Source organism: Xiphophorus couchianus, chromosome 18, assembly GCF_001444195.1.
Source record: "Xiphophorus couchianus chromosome 18, X_couchianus-1.0, whole genome shotgun sequence".
NCBI lineage: Eukaryota > Metazoa > Chordata > Actinopteri > Cyprinodontiformes > Poeciliidae > Xiphophorus > Xiphophorus couchianus.
In genome coordinates, this window is record NC_040245.1 from 26,094,519 (window position 1) to 26,115,724 (window position 21,206).

General features: G+C 41.0%; 1 protein-coding gene across 1 annotated transcript in view; it reads left to right on the plus strand.

Moving 5' to 3' along the window:
- Window positions 1-21,206, plus strand: part of zbtb16b (zinc finger and BTB domain containing 16b) — a 33,581-nt gene that overhangs the window by 3,985 nt on the left and 8,390 nt on the right. The window contains exons 3-5 of the mRNA XM_027999754.1: window positions 5,037-5,134; window positions 9,478-9,564; window positions 20,163-20,333. Coding sequence (XP_027855555.1) covers window positions 5,037-5,134; window positions 9,478-9,564; window positions 20,163-20,333 — 356 coding nt within the window. The remainder of the gene's footprint in view (window positions 1-5,036; window positions 5,135-9,477; window positions 9,565-20,162; window positions 20,334-21,206) is intronic.

Consider the following 21,206-nt stretch of genomic DNA (forward strand, 5'->3'; position numbering starts at 1 on the left):
ATTATCCGCGCAGACGTGTGCCTCGCACAACAGACCATCTTCCAGGCTATTTGATATGCATTCCTTCACATCAACGGAGAGAAACCTCTCAGCGGGGACCAGGCTGGACGCCTCGGTTGCATGATGGATAACTTCTGTTTCGCGACTCGCTCTCTTGTTGTTTTCTCTTTTTTTTATTATTATTTTTGCTTTATTTATGAGCCTGTCAGCTCATGTTTTGTCACTCGACGTAAAAACCCCACCAACTATTCCCATGAAAAACTCATTAGCTTGATTGCGGATGCTTCTAATTGTGCGAGATGGGCAGTGTTTGAGTCATCATTAATCATTAGCAATACGAAGAGCCCTTAATATGCTGCTAACCTACGATTAGGATCACAGCCTTCCCCTGCTCACCCCTGCGGCTGACATCTCAGCTGCGTGCCACTCCAAAAAGCGCCACCAAAACAGGGAGGCGAGGGGGGGAAGGAAAGCATCCTGTGGGATATGTAGCTATGAGCGTTCCTTACTCATGGGGACAGACTGATGTCCGCAGGTTTGAAGGGGCTGCGTTGGTGGCGCTGCTCGAGGATGTAATGAAGTTGCTGCAAGTCTGTAACCAGGTCACTGAGCATTCACCTGATCTGCAGACTGACATTTTCTGCTGTCGTCTTCGAATCTCCTGGCACAGTTTTAGACTGAGGAGCTAAATAAATTCAAATGGTCTGCTTGGAAGTGAAGACATGCAAACAAACTCCTAAATATGTCACCAAAACAAACCCCAGGAATATGTGCTACAGGGCCGGACTTACAAGGATTTGAGCCCCTGGGCTGGAGTCAGTTTTGGTGCCCTATCCACTACAGAAGAAATATTTTACTAATGATAATTTAAGTACATTAACAAATACTTATATATATATACATATATATATATATTTATATCTCAACGGGTATGAATTGCTGCATGATTGGTTCAATACGTCCTATGGCCAAAAACTCCATGTTGTTTGCAAAGAAGTCTATTATTTTAAAGTACTTGACAATTGTTTATATTCATAAAAATTCCAAACTGCTGATGAAACTCATCTGGTATCAGTTTGTGAGTTTTATGTTCAGGACAATGGTTGTAAAATGGCATTCGCTAAAAAAAATTAAATAAAATCTTTGTGGCATCCCAGATATCGGGGCCCTGGGTCAGTGCCCCTTTCTAAAATCGGACCCTGGTGGTAGAAAAAAAAAAAAAAGAAGCAAAATACCTTCAATTTTAAATGGTTGAAACATGAGTTAATTGTTTAGAAACATAGAAATGGTTCATTATTGTAGTACTAAAAGTATAAAGGGGTAAATTAATTACAAAATAAAAAGCACTGACTAATTCATCTCAGCGATGCGACAAGAACGTTGTATAATTGTGAAAACATGAACTATGCGGTACTTCTGGGCTGAATTTGAATCATCTCATAAAAACTGTTTCAGATACTTTGTGACTCGTAAAAGTTCAGAAAGAAATGACCAAACCAACGAGGTCTGATAAAACATCGCTCTGTGCCTCCTCATGATCCAAGGTAGATTAATGCCCCATTATAAAGTATTTAAGTTATAATTAAGTCATGAATGGTGGACAATTTCCCAGCTCAGTCAGGACAAAGGTGACGTTTTAATAATCAACACATATTTTAAGAGACTTGCAAAACAACTTTGAAGCCGGTCAGTGAATCATTCAGACCAAATTATACACCTCAGCGTCAAGCTTGAGTCAAACTTCAGTTTCACAAAGGTTGCTGTTTGTGTAATAAAGGACACACAAACAACAATGTAGAAAAGAATACATTTTATCATCTGAAAAACCTGGCTTGAGTTTGTTTCTTACTTACGCCAATGCAAGGACAACAGAACATGCATTCATGGGATCGACGATCTTTTCTCTGGTCGGTCGTAGAAAAGCAAAGCTCGGTTCTATCTACTCCACACAGCTGCTGCAGAAACAAGAGCCAGAGAGCAAACTTCACTCTACTTTTAAAGTCTCCACATTTGCTTGCGTTTTGTATTTCAAGAATGATCTAAGGTTGCTTTTATTAGTTTTTAAATAAAGGATCATTGTCAAACCGATTCAGTTTGCTTTTTATTTTACAAACGAGAAGCCCGAAGGCCATCTGAGTGTTGCCGTTTTTAAAAGCAAAATAAAAACGTACCTATCCACCACTTTAAATATTGTATTCTATTTAATTGTAGCTGCTAATATTCTTTAATACGATTTTTCTATGAATATACACAGTTACTATTTAAAACACAAGGAATAAATATTGAAATAAGTTAAACTCGAGAACTTCAGCTTTAAACAAGGCTAACATTTTATTTCCTCATTACCTCATCCTCTAATTATTTACAATTTAACTTATTTTGACAATTTCTAGTGTGTGTGTGTGTGTGTTTTTTCTAAGTTCGTCCCTCTATTAATAAACCTCCACATGCTACACGTTAGAATAAGAAAGTGCTCTGTAAATAGTGTTAGACGGACTCTCCACAGCCAAAATAAAACCTAATCTTTACGGCGGAGTTCCTGTTTTGCTCTCCTGATGTTGTTAATGTGCGTCAACACAACATCTCAGGTTTCATTCATTTTGAGCGCTGCGCGTGTGCCTGAGCGCAGGCTCTTTTTCAGGCCACGTGCTCTGCTGTAGGGGGGTGATATAAGGATAACAGTACAGATGCCTTGCATGCTCGGGTTGTGTGTGATATGATATGATAGGCTTTGCTGCCGGCGGAGATTCGGCGAATCATCTTTTCATTGCAAACACAGGAAAAGCTTGTGTGTATATTTGCGTGCGTGCGTGTGAGAGAGCGAGCTTATTCAGCTGGGATGTGACTTTGTGTGCGTGCTCCCGGTGTGTTTGTGTGCGTGGCTGCTGTCTTGAAGTGCTGGCGGGTGGAGGCACGCGTTTGTCTGCACTCTGAAATTAGCCAGATATCCTATTGTCTGTGTGCTTTTAGCATTCATGCGTTGATTCACAACTCCAAGGGCCTCTCAGACTAATGATGCTGCATATAGCCTTGGATTCTTGCAGGAATTAAAACACTCCTGTTTTTTTTTTTTTTTAAGAACAATGATGCTTCCAAGTCCAGAGGCCCTAAAGAAAAGGTGCAGAATAGACGTGGCCCAGATTCTCATAGTATAATGACCTCAACTAAAGACGATACTATTGATTAATAGATTAATTGATTAATTGAAAAATGTTGTTTGAATCCCACTGTTGCAAAAATAAAGTTGTTTAAAATTTTTTTTAAAAAAAAGTAGTTTCCTACCATTCTACTTACCATTTACCTGTATAACAAACTGATTTTAGCTAGTCGGTAAGTAATTGCAGTTTTGACAACTTCCTTAGTAAGAGTGATCTTAGTATTCCTTCAGTTTCCACACCATTACCCTATTACCCTCTATCATATGAAATATAACCATATTTCATATCATAAAAGCACAAATAAAATGATTTGCTTATTTTGTAAGTGAGCAAATAAATTCCCTCTTGCAGCTAGCTGGCTGTGACAAGCAAAAGGTGGGGGAGGGGCAGTAGAGAATTGCTCGTTTTCTATTTTCCCCGAGAAAATTCCAGTCAATCCAGCACTTTCTCTGGTTTCTCATTAAAAAGGACTTTAAACGGTAGAAAAAGTATGATGAAAACGCCTCTGTTTCCTCTGATGCCAGTAACTGGCTGTCCCGACTTTACCGTAAGGAAAAGGTTAGATCGCTCATTTGGTGTGATCACAGTCTGTCTGTGATTATAAACCTCAACTGTTCCGTTAGGTCTAGAAGCACCTGGAAAAGGGAAATTGCATGCAAAATCCTCAACAACAAAAAAACACAATTAACTTGATTATTATTCACCATAATTCAGCTAAAAAAAAAAGAAGAAAAAAGTTTGCACACTTGCCCTGCGACAGACTGGCGACCTGTCCAGGGTGTACCCCGCCTCTCGCCTGGCACGTAGCTGGAGATGGGCACCAGCAACCCTCCCAACCCCATTAGGGACAAGGGTGAACAGAAAATGGATGGATGGATGGATGGAAGTTTGCACACTTTTTAAAGTAACACTGCGAGTTTATCAAAAACCATCAGCTGGTTAATTATTCAGGCTATCTACTTGGGTAAGTAGCCTGCAGTTTACCGCTTTACAGACATGCAGGCTAGCTTGCCCACTGTAGTTTAAAATAGCGTTTCTGTGGCTCCGTTTTACTTTCTACGCCACGATTGCTAATGTTCACAGTGCATTTTATTTTTTTTTTTACTAATCGTTTTCCTTTTTACCCCTCCTTTTTTTGTCCTTTCCCCAATCCCACCAACCTAGAGGCCAGAGAATGCCATTGGATGTCACAAAGATCATGCAGAGTAACAACCAATATACTGAAAACTGAATGCTAGAAGATGGAAATACATTAAGAAAGTTTGTGTAAAACTAAACAAATGTAAAAAAAACACAAGGGGAAAACACTTCGTCAAAGTTGTAAGTCTTACAATTCAAAACTAAGTTTAGTGCAAGTATGGGGGGAAATATGTAACAATGGATTTTCTGCCACTTTTTTAGTTTATATTTATGTTTTATTTTGCTGTACAGTGACATACGTTTTTTTTTGTCATTTGAAACAACTTTAAATTAAATATCACTGACATTTTCCAACTTTCTGCTGGACTAAAATATTTATGACTGGATTTCATCTCAAATTCCTCAAATTTGTTCTTGTCAAATGAAAATGTCAGTATTTTCACCATCCTGGACAGGTTTGTTTGCTTGTTTTCATGTCATTTTCACCTGCAAAAAGCAGCGTTGACGTTCATCAACAAGTAACCGGTCTAAACCTGGTTATGCCGTCATAATGCTAACAGTCTCTATCCTGGAGCGGGAAAGGAGTCAGGTAAACTGCAGTCGGCCGCTTTCTTCTCCTGCTGATCAATGAGCGCCGTCCGTCCGCGTGAAATAAATGAAAACTTGTTACAAGTGTGTTCTCGCTGCATTCTTCTCCTCCATTAGCGCTCTCACATCGGTGTGTCGTTCTTTTCACAGGAGGCTTCATAATGAGGAGAAGGGCAACAGCTGTGAATACTGTGGCAAGCACTTCCAGGACAACATGCGGCTCAGGATGCACATGCTGTCTCACGCAGGTATTTAGTAACTCTCACGCACTCTCAGCCTCTGCACATCGGCGCCCTCCATACAGTGGTTGCGGCCTTTCAGATGCACCTGTTCACCCCCCCTCCTCCACCCAAACCCCCACCGTTCCTCCAGCAGCAGTCGGCGCCACTCCCGACGCCTGGATCGCGCTCTCTTTTCCACGCCGAGGTCGTCGGCCCTCTTCTCTCCGTTTGGATCGTTCCTGTTTTCCTTTTTCTTTTCTTTTTTTGAGAGAGAGAATGGCGGCTCGCCAGCTCTGCCCCTTCTGAGTGATGACATCATGAGCTGCCGGCAGGCCTGGGTGTTCTGCCAGCGTTTTCCGAAGCGTGTGTGATGGCTCGCTCGCAGATGTGTGTCCAGGAACACACTGTACCCAAATGCAGACTTAATCAGACCTGACTGCTCTCCCAGCTACTTTATCCAAAATAGAGAAAGAGGGTGGGGAGGGAGATGTGGGGGTGGGGGGGTGCAGAGACAGAGAGGAGGGATCAGAGACTAAAAATGAAACTAAAAAAAACAAAAAACAACAACACACACAAAGCTCAGTTTGAATATATGTTAGAGACAAGGCAGAGTCCCCTGTCCTCTCTGCCTGCTCTCTGAGGATTGTTCAGGAATGGCACGCCGTTGACAGATGAGAGAGAATCTGCTCCTTTAAACTTCACCTGAGTCTTCCTGGGTTTTTTCTTCCCCCCCCCCCGTTCTGGTTCAGCCCTGAACACACACATTGTTTTGCATCACTCTCAGACCTTCACAGCATGCTTTGATTTTCAAGTCGCACCGACATCCATAACAGCAGCACCTTTAACAGCATTTGAATTTTTTGCATAAACTCTCCCCATCCGACGTGTCAACCCCGTAATACTAGAAGGAGGGAAGAGATGGGGAGAGGGGGTGAGAAGGGGGTAGGGGGGTGAAAAACAGAGAGATAGATGTGGATCTCATTTCTTTGTCACTGTGTATTTCAGTATAGCAGCCTCAGATCCCGCTGGTTGCTAAGGAGCGAGTGCTCCGCCGCTCTAATGGGCTGATTTGGTATTCAGCTCGATGCTGGCTCTTATTTTGGTATGCCAGACAAAGTGTTTTGATGGAGGACGATTGCAGCCGCGTCTGGAGACAGTTTGATGGTTTATGGATGAGAGCACACTCCGTGCCTTTGACTGCACAAGACAATGCACTGTGTTCTCCTCTTCCCCCTTATCACACAATCTCACGCGGGCACGACACACCGGGCTGGACGGCGTCAAACAACATCAGGATCTACAACACTTAACTCCACTGTTACTGCCGCACAAGACCGTTCTCAAACAGAGTTTTTTAAATATTTATATATATATATTTTTATATGTTATAAGACAAAACGAAGCAGAACGGGGGTTTTTGAGAAATGAACAGATTGAGGCTTTTTTTTTTTTTGTTATTTGCGTGCAGCTCTGGGAACAGTGGTGCACTGTCTGTGCAAAGAGTTGAAAGAGGACCACATTTAGGCTGCAGTGCTCAGAGTTCCCAAAGCTTGTGGGTGTTTTAATGAGTCATTTTAACTTCATTTAAAGCCAGCTGAGCAGAAAATAGATCAGTGAATGAGCCCTGGGCCAGTATGGATCTGCAACCGATTTACATCTCAGTGAGAGCCAACCCACATCCAAACAGCTGCGTGCAACAGAGACACACACACACAGAGAGAGAGAGACAGAGAAATTGTGTGAGTGTGTGTGTGAGCACACATATTAGTCCAATGTGTCTGTCAGTGCAGGTGTGAGGTGAGTGCAGAACAAGAATGGGATGTTTCTGTAAGCTGTATGCATACTTGTCTCTTTCATGTCTATATCAGAATAGACAAGGGCATTGCAAAGGTGACCTGAAGTTACAGTCCATGCGTTGGGATTTGGGATGTTGACTCTGAAGTGGGATTTTTTTTTTTTTTTTATGGTGATAAAGGGATGCGCCGCAGGCTGGAAGCGTCTGCTGTACAGAGAACACCCGGTCCTTCTGTGGCCTCTCAGGCAGACAGTCTGCTCACTGTTCAGAGTCTGATAACAGGCCACGGTAAATAAAACTCTTCAGCGTTGCTCTCCTTTTTTTTTTTGTCAGGAAGAAGAAAAAGATGGGCCGTTGCACAGCGTCTGCTGCCCCCGCCAGCCCCTCTCCTCTGTCTGTCCTGTACTCCATTGTACTTTTTCAGATTTGCTTCCTTTGTTAAATGACAGAAAAGCACAAGTGTGTACACGAGGCTCTCTGGTGACTTCTTTACCTTTCTTTCAACTGCGTTCACTTAAACCAGGCTTCCTCCGCAGCCCGAAAGGACAGAGCCTTGCAAAAGTTGTTTTTCTTGCACTTTGTCATGTTACTGCCACTAAGTCTGGCCTTTGTGGATGAAGAAAGTCTCTGTTCTTGCCACTCTGTGGCAAGCAGAAAACCATAGTTGAAAGAAGTGCCATAAGAAGTCAAATTTACAGTTTACCACAAGCCAGGTAGGGCAGATGGCAAATATTACAAAGGTACTCTGGTCACATAAAACCAAAATGAAATTTTTGGTCTGCATGTATAAAACTTGCATGTGTTGGAAAGTTTTAGTTGCATATTACCCTGAAGACAGTGTCCTCAAAGGGTAACAAGCTCCTTTTTTCTTAGTGCTTTTTATGTCTTGGAGTTTATGGAAAAAATGGATGGAGGAAAATACAGGAACATTTTGGAGAAATTAAACGCTTACAGACAGATCTAACCATCTAATTTAATATATGGCAATGTTCACAGACTGAATCCAATCTAACTGAGTTCAATTTGTTCTGGTGTCCAACCTGTGTAGATATTGAGCAACAGGTGATTCTACAAATTAGTGACACTGTGTTATGAATATCATGCCACAATTTTTAAAACTGTTTTGTAAAAACTTTTAACTGTAGAATTGTGCAAACTGAGATTACAAAAATAAATTTGCTTAATGGAAACAAACGGCAGTTTGGGAAAGCCACGAAGAAGACAGGACAAGAAGACAACATGTCTCCTCTGACGGCTGATGGAGCGCTGGCTGAATTATATATATATATATATATATATATATATATATCTTGTACAACCATTTACATCAGTCGGTGCCATGCATTTAATGACTTGCATAAACAAGCTGATTCACCATGAGTTTAAAGTTATTTCTAATTTGATGGAAACACTGCAACTGAAAAATCGTCTTTTTTTTAATATATTGACAGAAAAAGATTTTTTAACATTTTTAATGGAAACGCAGCCACTGAATCCCCCAATAATACATTGAAATCTGCTTTTGCAAGGCACAGTGTGGAATTTACTTTTTACTTTCTCCTCCCCATTTTTTATTTATTTTTTTACCCCACCAGGGGGTCTTTTTGTGGGCTCTAGAGTCCCTTTTTACAAAGTAGGCTGACAGGAAAGGGGGAAGGAGAGGAGGGAAGACATGCGGTAAACGTCGCCGGGTCCGGGAGTCGAACCCACGACAGCCGCGTCGAGGACTTGAGGCCTCCAAATGTGGGTCGCGCTAAGCCCTACGCCACCACGGCACGCCTCTCTCTTCCCCATTTTTGAGAAATGTCAGCACTGTCAGAAGGAAAGCCGGTATTCTTAAAAATGGGACTTTTCACATTCTGAAATGAAATGCCACCTTAGCTTTTAAAAGTAAGCTCTCACTCTTTGGTCAATGTCCTGACATCTTTACAATATTTTTCACATCGCATTTATCAATAAAACCACAGGTGACAGAAGGTTGATCAATGGAGTCTCTCAAGAAATCAAACATAAAAATGGAGATATGTTTGTTATTGACCAAGAGTGATAAGGGGGGGAACAAACAAAACAATATTCCAAAAGTACTTTTGTTTCTAGACTCATTTCTCTGTTCCAGATTTTATAAAAAGAAATGCAGGTAAAATAAAGTTGAGGGATTTTCATGTTTTACAAAATGAAAAAAGATATTAAGGAGAAAGGTATCAAGTTTATTTTTTTTTACTAAACTTGGACTACCCAGCAGTGTTTTACCCGTAGTCAAAATTCAGGAGTGGTTGCCTAATCTGGGACTTCATTGAAGCCCAGATCAGCTTTAGGACCACAGTCTGTCAACTTTTATAACAAACAAAACATCATTTGTACCAAAGTTCCTACAAATTTATTCATCTTTTAATGTAGGTCAGAAGAATCAAACAGTAAGACAGAAATCATCGCAAAAATACCGGAAATGATTATATCAAGAGGAGCACAAATCTGAGAAACTGAATCCTGACAAGTCTGCATTTAAACATTTAACAGTGACACACAGAGACTCGTATGTTTGCTGATTTCTGTTTATGTTTGATGTCACCCACAGCTCCTGCAGAAGCGTTGGTGTGTGATCAGTGCGGAGCAACGTTCTCCTCAGAGGACGCCCTGGAGGCCCACAGGCAAACACACACAGGTAATTACGCAAACCAACAGAGAGAGTGCGTTTAAGGCTGTGGAGTAAGCCGTGACTACGACACTCGTGATCGTGGGTCTAAACATGCTCGTCATACTGGCTGGGTTAAACTGTTCCTGTCATGATGCTCCATAATTTATCAACAGAGAGGTGGGAGGCCTCTCACATATCACCCACTAATATCTCCTGGCATCCAGACCCACCACTTTGTGCCACAGCACAGCGTTACAGTTTCACAGACGTACTGTCCTCACCTTCCTTCCTGATCATGGCCTTGAAATTATCTACCTGACACCCATATGCTTTTAAAAAGGATTGGTAGTTAAGAAAATGTGTGGAGTATTCATCTGGTAATAATGATTATTGACACATCTGTGTGCTTTTTTCTGGTGTTTACGTTTGGATTTTTTTTGTGTGGCCATGTTTTCTTGGGTGCATGTACTTTTTCCCCCTCTGTTAGCTGGATTTTTTTTTTTTTTTTTTTGCTGTTTTGGTCAATTCCTATCTGAGATTTCTTTTGTTTTGTTTTGTTTGTTTGGGTACAAGAAGGAATGATCTGCTGCAGGACAACGCACGCTCCTGTTGGCCTTTGGGATGACCCCCCAGCAGCTAGATGCTCCAGTTCTTCATACTCTCCTGTAATGTCATGAAACTCTTATGAGTTTATAACTCAATAACAGATTGGAGCACTTTTAATCAGATATTTGCATAAATTATTACAATACTCAAAGTTGTGTATCAGCTTATTTTGGCTTAGTAAAAATGCTGCAGAAATTATTAGGCTGCTGAAAGAACCTAATTTATTTTGCTCATTTCCAATTTAAATCTTAGTCACAGAGATTTTAAAGTTGTGGGAAAATAGTGGTGGGATCATAATTAAAAAATAAATATACAAAAAAAGAGATTAGTGAGGAATGTCAATTATTGTATTGAGAAATATTGATGTTTCTTTGTTTTCTAAAACTGAAGACCTAATTATAAATAACTTAGATTATTATTGAAAAGCCCATTTATTTATATGAAGTTTATTACGACCTGAAACATTATACAGATCAACTACATACAGATATTTGAAAGCATTTATTTCAGTTAATTATGATGATTTCCCACTTACAACTAATTGAAACATTTCTTCACATTTTAATGCTGCATCACACCAATAAAAAACTTTTTAAAAAGAGAAATACGGGCTTTATAAAAAGCATGTTTAATACCTGATTAAAAGTTACTATTTTCAAAAGGTGCTTTAATGTGACAAACGAGACTCAGATATTCTAATTTACTGAATTTAACTACTTATATATCACTTTTTATCAATGTGGTGTGGCGAAAACAATACAGACTAGTGAAAACCTGTGCATGGAGTTGAAAAATGCTAAATTAGTATAAAAACAGAGTCAAAGTAAAAAAAAAAAAAAGAAAAAGGAAAGTCAAACAAAAAAAATACATAAGAATTGTTTGTTTTTTTTACTGAAAATGTTCACTGAAAATATCTGGAGGCTGGCGGTTCCACAACACTGATGAAAAAGTTTGTCAACCCACTGCTGACCAAGAACACAGAGCAGGCATTACTCTTGTTTTAGTTTATAAAAATTATTTGTCTTTGTGCATAAAGTAGGAAAAGGTTTTTTGCCTCCTGACAGAAGACAAGCTAAAATACAACTATCTATATCCAACAGAATATCATCTACATAGAAGTGAGTGGAAACCCTATATTATAAGAAAACAAGATAAATATGACTGAAATATAACAACAACAGATTGGACCAAGTAAAGACCTCTAAGAAGTAATGGCAAGATAGTCAAGATGTGTTATATGAGGAACAGATTTTCCTGGCTGGTTGGATTCTCAACCTCTGAAGCCTCTAACACCAACATCATCTGGATTTTATTGGACAGTAAATTGGGACAAATTAGCAACTCTTTAGCATGAAATGAGGGTATGAATTGCCGATGGGCTGAACTGACCGGTGACCTTTCTGGTGTTTTGAAACTTCTTTAGCTTTTCAATGTTGTTAAAATGAATCAAATGGAAGCAAAAAAAGTAAAATGAAAACAAAGAACTAATGAAAGCAAAGCACAGTTGATGAGCACTGCAATCAAGATATCAAGAAATATTTTTTTGGCAGTATGTTAATTTTTATGATTAAAAACAGAAAAGTGCTTATCTGTAAACCGTCACTTTTTGCCATGTAGAAAACTAGATTTTACATTTGTTTTATTCCATTTATATATTTTATTTTTATCATGGCTATTACTGACAGGGGCTTGAATCGGTATTTTTATTTTTTATGTTTGTGACGGAAACAAGCTGTGGTTTTATTGTCCGACGCCGCGCGCGCCCAACAGTGTCTGAATCCACACCTTTTCTGCGACTGTCAGAGAAAGGTGATAACCCTCTCAGGAGCATTGGGATGTAACTGTAACTCCAGGTGGCACACGCAGTATGAATACTTAATGCATGCGGACATGGAGGGGTGTTAACGATGCCCAGAAGTTTCTACCCGCATCTCTGCGAGTTGTAAACACCCAGAGCTTGGTTTCAGCTTGGCACTGGATCTGGGTACAGGAGGGCATTACTCTGTTATTTTGTCATGATCTTGGCTCGGCCCGCCGTGACGCACTCCCACCGCCGTATGACATGAGCCACAGGTAACTTAATCAGCTCTGATCTGCGGAGGTTAGAAGTTGAAATGCTCCCGTTTACCACGTTTCCTCCTTAAAAAACACACACTGGGACCTTTCAGTGGGGAGAGGAGGGAATCAAACAGTGCCTGCTTTAATTTGCCATGTGACTTACCCAGTGAGCCAAATGAGTTTCCTCTGAGCAGATTAACACTTGTCAGGGCCCTCAGCAGCTGCAGCACTGTCCATGTCCTCCGGAGGGGAAATTTTCCCTACTTTTTGGGAAGACCTTAATCTGAGGCAATTAGGTAATTCTGGCAGAGACGTTAGTTTACAGTGAAAGTCTCTATATCCATTTGAATATGTCAGGGGTGAACGGCAGTGGGTTACTGAAGTTGGAGATCAAAGGGAGAGGAGGGAGGGCGGCGTGTGTGTGTGTGTGTGTGTGGTGTCCTGAGGGTAGAGGCATTGCTGCTGGTATTGGGTGCCAGGAGTAAGAGGAGGAAAAACAACATCATGTGCTGCTGTTTACTCCTCACCACAGCACTGTCACCGTCTCCTCTGACCTACTTGTCAGCGCCCAAAATAAAAGAATGGATCTGTCTCGGAACCGCTCTCACAACAAAGGCGTTTGTTTCATCACAGCGAGGCGAGGCTCCGGGGCACCGAGCTCACCGGGTTTCTTTTCTCTTTTTTTTTGGAAAACCCCAAGACTGTGGCTTATCTGCGACTGCTAGCTTAAAAGGCTGCTGGTTGACCATTTTGCCACCTCTGCCTTTAGGAACGGGCCATATAAGAGTCCTGGCTTTGTGTACTCGCAGCAGCTGTGCTGTTTCCACACATTACAGGCTGCTTCATCAAGTGAATAATATTACCTTCTTCCCAAGCCCTAATTAAACGCTCCTGTAGTCTATACAGATACAGCCAAGGCTTTCTAATGCATCTCTCCTAATGCAGACCTTTTAGCTCGCCTAATTGCATGTCCGTCACCGCTCTGCACCTCCTGGTAATACCCGGTTTTAATTCGAATAAGCCTCAAACTGAACTGAGCCGGGCTCTGTTTGGGCCATTATGCCTCCTGGTTATTTATTTGCGCCGGGACAGGCCTGTCATTTCATGTGAGGCGAAACGTCGAGGCCTGCGTGCGGAATATTTTTGAAATGTTCTAGGAATCGAGGCGAGCGAAGCCGTCGCATGACCTCAATGAACCGGACCGTGGAATGGTGCTTAAATGCGAGCGCCGCATCTCTTGTTGCATTAATTATTGAGACGGTTGTTCGTCACTCGGGTAGATTAGCAGTCTACTGATAAGCGCCCGGGGTTGTTTAAGGTACTGTAGCTTTGTGTGTGCGTCTGATCTTAGTGCATGAGCACATACAGTAAGCATGAATGCACATGGGTCATCTGAGGGCTGGGACATAATGTAGCCTGTATGACTGTATGCTTAACTGGGTGACAGAGCAGACATGAGCCAGCACACAGCCTGTGTACACTGAGCAGAGCTTGGCGATGCAGTTTATAGTACTTTCACCCCTGCACGCTGGTGAACATGTCAACACTGATGTCATCGTAAACTCCTGGTTTTAAAGACAGACTGTGACTTCTTTTCAAATTGAAATCATTTTTTTAAAAGATTTGTTTGAGATTAGTGACCTTTTCTGAAGAGATAAGAGGGAAGATGTGCAACAAATGTCCCAAGATCAGGAGCTGAACCCAGGACTTCCACATTGAGGAGTGTAGCATCTGCACATAGTGCGCCTGCTCTACCAATTAAGCCAGCCAGCACTTTTTTAAAAAATTACATTTTATAAACTTTGACGTTGAGTAAATTCTGAAGGCATGCATTAAAAAATGCATACTGACACAGACAATAGCTTGTTGTTTGTTAAGTCGTTGATGGTTTCTTTATTAGAAATGCATGAGAAGTCAAGTGTAAGGAGGAGAAAGCTACGCATTTCTGGTCCATTTACCTCTGCAGTCACAACATGAATCTAAGAATAACATCAAATCCAAAACCAAATTATTTGTAAGCATCAGGTTACCTATTATTAGCAATACAAGCTAGCAATCCACTTCTCTGCATTTTGTACTTTTAAACCGTTAGCACCATGTTTACTAAAGGAGGTTATGTGGTGCGGCTTTGTGAACGAGTTTGAAAGAAACATTGTCAAAAGTGTAAAACTTTGAAACATTTTCAGTCTTTTCAAGGTATTGGTTAAAGGGTGGCCTCATTCTTTTCCTCCTGAATTTGCACATTTGTTACATTTCTGGTAAGTGTTCCAACTTTAAAACCTACGTTTTTCCACTTTTGTAAAATTATAAATCACATACAAATAAAATAAAAAGAGTACAAGTAGTATTGTACATTCTAAAATGTAGCATTTATTAAAGAGATACTTATTACAAAATGTTTGTGAACCGTTGCTGTAGACCTGTCAGACTGACTAAGATTTCCAGAAAGCTGCCAACATTTCCGAATACAGTCCACTTTATTGGAACAAAACAGGAAATTGCTGGAATACAGTGGTTTTTCTAGTAGCAACTACACAATAATTTTTTGTTTTATTTCAATTGAAGAAGTTTATGATTCAGTGTATTCCAAAAAGACACACAGAATCACATCTTACATTTTTTTTCCAATTGGTATGAGGTAGTTTAAACCCATATTTATCCTTTTACACCAAAGCCACTCGGATTGGCATTAAAGACATTTTGTAGTCTAATCTGACCAAAGCTCACAGTTCCAAAAGAACCTGCAGATTTGAGTAAATTTCACACACTCGTATCTGTGATGGTAGGACAGGAAATGCTTCTTTCCTGGCTTGACCTCCAAACTGCAAGCTGTCTAATAGTTGTTATGGACACATGGTGACCTCAAGACGCCACTATTTGCTGCAGGTCTTTGCTTCCTCTCTTTTACCATCCTCCTCGTTGTGCACGGTAGCCAGATTAATATGGGTCCACTTTAAGAAAATGGTCATCTGTATCTCAGGGAAACAGGAATTCATTGATTTCTAAAACATCTACCAGCTTACCTAATCGAATATTATAAACAGTTAAAAATAATTATTTCACAACATAAGTCAATAAAAGTACTCAAAGAAAAGTTGAACATTTAAAGAATATGTATGCTGAAAATGATTCATTTTTAAGCTATTCCATGTCTTTAACAGGGCCGTTCGCCACTACAATCCTCCTCGTCTTTATGTTCATCCAACATTTCAACATACAGATAATTAATTGATGGGCTCCAAACACGAAAGCTAAGAAGAATTTACCCCGATTTGTGGTCATTGCCGATACAATCCTTTGTTCCATCTGCGGCGGGGTTTTGCTCCCAGATTCTCAGGGTGGGAAACTTTTGTTTGCTGCTTGAAAAGAAACAGGCTGCGCCTATTTGTGAATGAAGGGATTAGCTCGAACACTTCACCCCAGCAAGGACCATGATCCTATCTGGTTGCCTGGACACATGGTTTTGTTTCTTAGGCAGCGTGAGAGCCAAGCCAACTCCCCACCTCAGCTGGACTGAATTAAGTGGCAGATGAAAAGAGGCAGAGTGTGTAAAAATCACGAGTGTGTGGCACCATCCCTGATGGAGATATGCCGAAACGGCAGTAGAACCCCGAGCCCATCTCATTCGCACATATAATCGTGCTTTCGGCGGGTAGCTCTGTCATATAATGCACAGTGTAAATGCAGAAATGCTCAGAAGTAAATTATTATTCTCCACTGTTAAAGCCTTCCTCCCACTGAACACAAAGCTTTGAGAAAACCCATTGATTACATGGTATTTACCCCTCCGTGGGCCAAAGGTCAGAGGGGTCAGCCTGTGCCTCAAAAAGGCCAAATCCAACACCTATTGTGCAGTTCAGGGTGAGAAAGCAGGGGGCAATGGCAGCCAACTTTAGGGGCCTATTTTCTCATAAAGAAGCTCCTCTGCACTTATTACAAAAGCTTACAGGAAAAAAAAAAAATCCACGACCAAAAAGAAAAAAAAAAACCTTTGAGAAGTTAACAGAGCGCGGTGAGGTGAAATGCCACCACTGACACACACACACACACACGCACACGCACACGCACACACACAAACACTCCTTTTAGGTTTCTTTTTTCCTTTTCTTTTTACACTTCAAGATATTATTCGGTATTTTTATTTTCAGCAGCCGTCAATTGCGCGGAATAAAAACGACCGCTGAGCTGTTTGTCAGTGTGTGTCAGCCGCAGATCAAAGGTGAAGATTCTTGTGACAGAATATTTGTCATTTCTATTCTCAAGTTTCGGGATTGTTGGTGACAGAAGGATCAGGTCTACATCTGTGGATGTCTGCGAGTGTCAGTGAGCAACGGTTTCACCGGCGCAGAGAAACTAAACTTTCACCGCAGACTGAAAAATGCACAGCCGCAGAGAAAGCAGGAGTTTGCGGTGTACGATGGTTGATATAAAGTGGGGTAATTAAAGCAGCTTTGATGTATTCACGTTGGATTAGGTGCTCTCCCCGCAGCTACCGTTCAAAAAGGAACAGAAAGCGCTCCCCCTGCTGGCTGCAGCAACTACCAAAAAGAGGAAATCAATTGAATCACAGGTTATAAAGAGATTCAATTTGCTACTTTTTTTAATGTGTTTTGCTTTGGTTTTGGATGGCTCATTATCCAGGCCTCACAGCTGCAGCTTCCAGTAGAATTAGCAGAGTATGACTCAGGCACAGAGGGAAGCTGGTTAGACACTCCAATGATTTCCTGTACGGTCAGCGGATGCAGGGAGTGGGGTGGCAGCAGAGGCGTTCAAAATGGAAAGCCTTTTGTTTACAACTAAAATATTGTGATCTGCGGGTGAGAAAAGGGCCCTGGTCATTAGGCTTTAGTAGAAAGACGGGGATCGTTGAAGTTGTGTGTGGAGCGTATGACTAATAGGCTCGGTCAATGAGGCCCTGAACCTTATTGTGTGTCCTTTGTGGGGGCTAAAGTCCCCCAAACAGGTGCAGCTCATTCCACTGGAGTGGCTCAGTGAAGGATTGTTGAGATCAGGGAATGTCTTTCATCCCATCTTCTTTGTGTCAAAGGGATAGTTCAGCATTTTTTTCAAGTGAAGATCTGTTAAAACGGTACGAGCTCGCGTCTTACTGGCTGTAAATAACTGTCTTAGAGGAGAAACCAACATTACAGGTTCATCTTTATAAATTAGGTATATCGCTGAGAAGTTAATTTATTTATTCTAAATTGAATCCAACATAATATATTTTGATTACACACACGCTCAGAGCTAATGAGGTATCAAAATTCTGTTTCTCGGAAATGCTCAATATTACATTAGACCAATAAAAGAAGAGAAATGTTTTATTCTGAAATAATCAGCCTACTGAAAAGTACTGCACTACTCGGTGTGTGGGTGTTGCTCATTTTGCACAACTTACTTCATCAATGCAGCGTGGTACGGAGTCGATAAGCCTGTGGGTCTGTTAGTGAAGCCCAGGTTGCTTCGCCCTCAGGTCCTAAACAGTGTTGGGGCAGGTGTCTCTCATCTGCCTCTTGTTAATACTTCAAAGTTTCTCTATGAGGTTCAGGTCAGTTTGCTGGTCATTCAAGCAGAATGGCATCACCACCATCAATAAAGTCAGTATCAGTACTTTGACAATGAGGGCAGCTGTGAAGTCCTGCTGGAAAATAAAATTGTTTCTGTAAAGGTTTTCATCAGAAAAATTCTGCAGAATTTCCTGATAGACGTATTTATGTTTAAGACGTGGATCCTTAAAGATGTAACTTTTTATTTCACTCAACTTTCCCTTTGTATGCTGGCATAGTAGCATTCTGAACAGGCATCTTCTTCAGCAGCTAACCTTTGCTGCTCAGCTTCTTTGTAGAGAATATCAGTGACTGTAACCTGGACAGCTGACAAGTCAGCAGTCTTCATCATTATTTATGATTATTTATAAAATTATATTTCTCTAATACTTATTTTTACTCATCTTATGCAATATTTTCAGCTTTCAGTGGCTGCAAGCCATAATCTTCAAAATAAACAGGAAACACTTCCAATAAATCAAACCGTGTAATGAATCCTTGCAAGTTTCACTTTTTGATTTGAATTACTGAAATAAATTAACTTTTTTAATGTGGGGTATTATAAAAAAATATATAATATTTGGAGCTTTACATGTAAATCCTTGAATCTCCCCTGGCAGTCATTCAGGGCTGCCTACCTGCTTGCTGCTACAAAGCTCCGCCTTGGAGGACCTGCACATGCAGAACACATTTTACACAGGAGGATTATTGATCATGTAGCACCTCCAACCTTTATTTCTAATGTAAATATTCATCAGCTTCTCTGTAAATTACCAATTAAGGTGTGACAATTGTTTAAAGGTTCATAAAATAATGTTTCCATAAAGCACAGTTAAGTTTGAGTGTAGGGTTGCTTTAGGATGGCTGATCTCCACTTTGGTCATGACCTCTCTTGGGCTAGTCAATAGGGTCCAACTAATATGAATCTATACAAATTATTAAAATAATAAATTTCAGGTAAAATATAAAACTGCTTATTATCCTTAACACAACCTCACATCAAGAATCCTGTACCATTTGTCTATTATCTACATTTGTCTGTTGAGTTTTTAGCTGCAACTTTCAGGACCTCAGTTTAAAAAAAAAAAGGCTTCGTCAAACTATAGTTATCTATAAAATGCTGAGCTTTGCTTTGCTTGAACAAATCAGGAGGCATGGATTAGTAAACAATGCTATGTGAATGTGTTTGATTTACTCCTTAAAATGTGAATTTGCTTGATTTGTTTTCTCGTTCTTTCTTTCTTTGAGCGGGCTCGTCTGTCTGCTAACTTGATTGAACCTAAAGCAAGTGTCTGACACTCTTCCCTCTTAGTATGAGTGTGCTGTATCCCTTTCCCTGCGTTAATTCCAATTTAATTGCCAGTTGCCTCAAGGCACTTCAATAACAGTAACAAATGATTTGATTTAGTGGACCTCATCAGACTGCATTTTAAATGCGACACAGCAACCCCACTTGAATTCCAATGAAGTGCTGGCACAGTCCTCTGTTTACTAATGATCCTCTGCTGGAGATGTCTGATTGAATCTGAGTCAGGAGCAATGGGACCTGCTCACATTGTAAATGATCTGCAACCTGAGCAGACAGAGAAATAAGGACCTCATAATCTCACATTAAAGCATCGCTCTCCAGGACACGCACATTATGTCAGTGCTGCCCATTACTCCCGGTCTCTCCGTCTAGCCGCACCGTGTGAGTTTGCGTCGGCGTGAACGCCAGAAAAGGGTTCGAGAGCCGGCGTCTGCTGCCACCTCCCGAACTCGGTAGATCAGGTGTCGACTGTATGACAGCCAATGGATCTTCTTCACGTAGCCATTTTGACTTGAACAACCCTGCCAGCGACTCCCCTATCTGTATTCCTCGCCACACTCCGTGCAACAGGAAAGCAGCCCCAAAGAGATGCCAGGTCACACACAGGATTAAACTGGATTGTGTTTTTTCCTGCAGTCCTGCCTTTAATGGCTTGATATCGCTACTTAACATTCAGCACGGAGCACGTAGTGTAGGCATCATTTAGGGTGGAGCCACTATCAGCTGCTCTTTGAGCACAGAGACGGAGGACTTCACAGGCTGAAGCCGACTCCTGATGGGGGGAATGAAGAGAATAATTAGACATCTAACACGCCAGGAAGGAGGCATTGATTGTGTGATTGGCATGCCGTGTGCATTGTGTGGGGGGAAATTCTTAAAGAAAACAATCACTTTCATGGTTTAAAATAGCACGCATAAAGACTCGCAGCTGAAAGTGCCTCCGGGCTTTTAGGGGAGTTAGTTTAGGTAGAGGCGCTTGCTCTTTGAAAGAAGCTTTTCCCTCAGAGGACTTGCACAAAGTTGAAGTGACCCAGTTTCCCCACTTAAGGCCCTGTCTGTGTATGGTACTGAAATAACTGCGCGTCTGTGTCTTGTGCGTTCTCCAGGGACCGACATGGCGGTGTTCTGTCTGCTGTGTGCGAAGCGCTTCCAGACCCAGAAGGCCCTGCAGCAGCACATGGAGGTCCACGCAGGGATGCACAGCTACATCTGCAGCCACTGTGAGCGCCCCTTCCCCAGCCACACCACCCTCAAAAGACACTTGCGCTCCCACACGGGTAAGGGGTCATCTTGGCTATTATCACATGAAAAAAAAAACTATCCAAACTAACCCGGCTCTATGTGGAAAAAGTACAATACAGTGAATCTATACAGTAATCATAAATTAAATAAATAAATCACTTTTTTTTTTCAAAAGTTGAGTCAATATTAGCCACAACAGGCCTGCACACTAAAGAAATCCTTTGAACAGAACTCGCCTAACATCAGTAAGCTAACCGATTTATAAAAATAACGCCCTATGTCTCGATCTAAACAAATTTAAAAACAGATGAGAACGTTGTTGACATTTGTCTGAAAAAGGCTAATGAAGACATTTCCAAGGCTTTGAGATCATCTTACTACAGTTGGAGTGATCAACTACCAATGGGAAAAAACAGTGGCGATCCACTATGCTAACCAATTATGGCCGACCTATCAGAACCATTCAAAGAATCCATCAATGGCCAAGTCACACAAGAACCCCAAATCATCAGATATCATTTGACTTACTTAGACTGTGTGTTCAAAATCCAATAAGATGAGCTGGAGACTGGGCAAGAATGACCTCTACAAAACTCTCTTTTCAGAAACCACTGCTGACCAAAAGCAGCACAGAAACCTGGCCCATTTCATATTTACATCAAAAACATCCTAATGATGATCTCAAAGATTATGTAAAAATAAAGTTTTAGAAGGTGTACATCCCAGTAAATCTTCCTTAAAACCAACAACATTTCATAGAAAATATATTGACAGTCATAAGATTGTGTTTGTCACATTTGAGGCTTTTTATCTTCAGAAGAAGAATAAAAGTCACTTGGTGTAATTTATGAAACTTAGAATTCAGCTCTCTACCATAAGAAGAGATAGCCAGCCATCAGTTTGTGGAT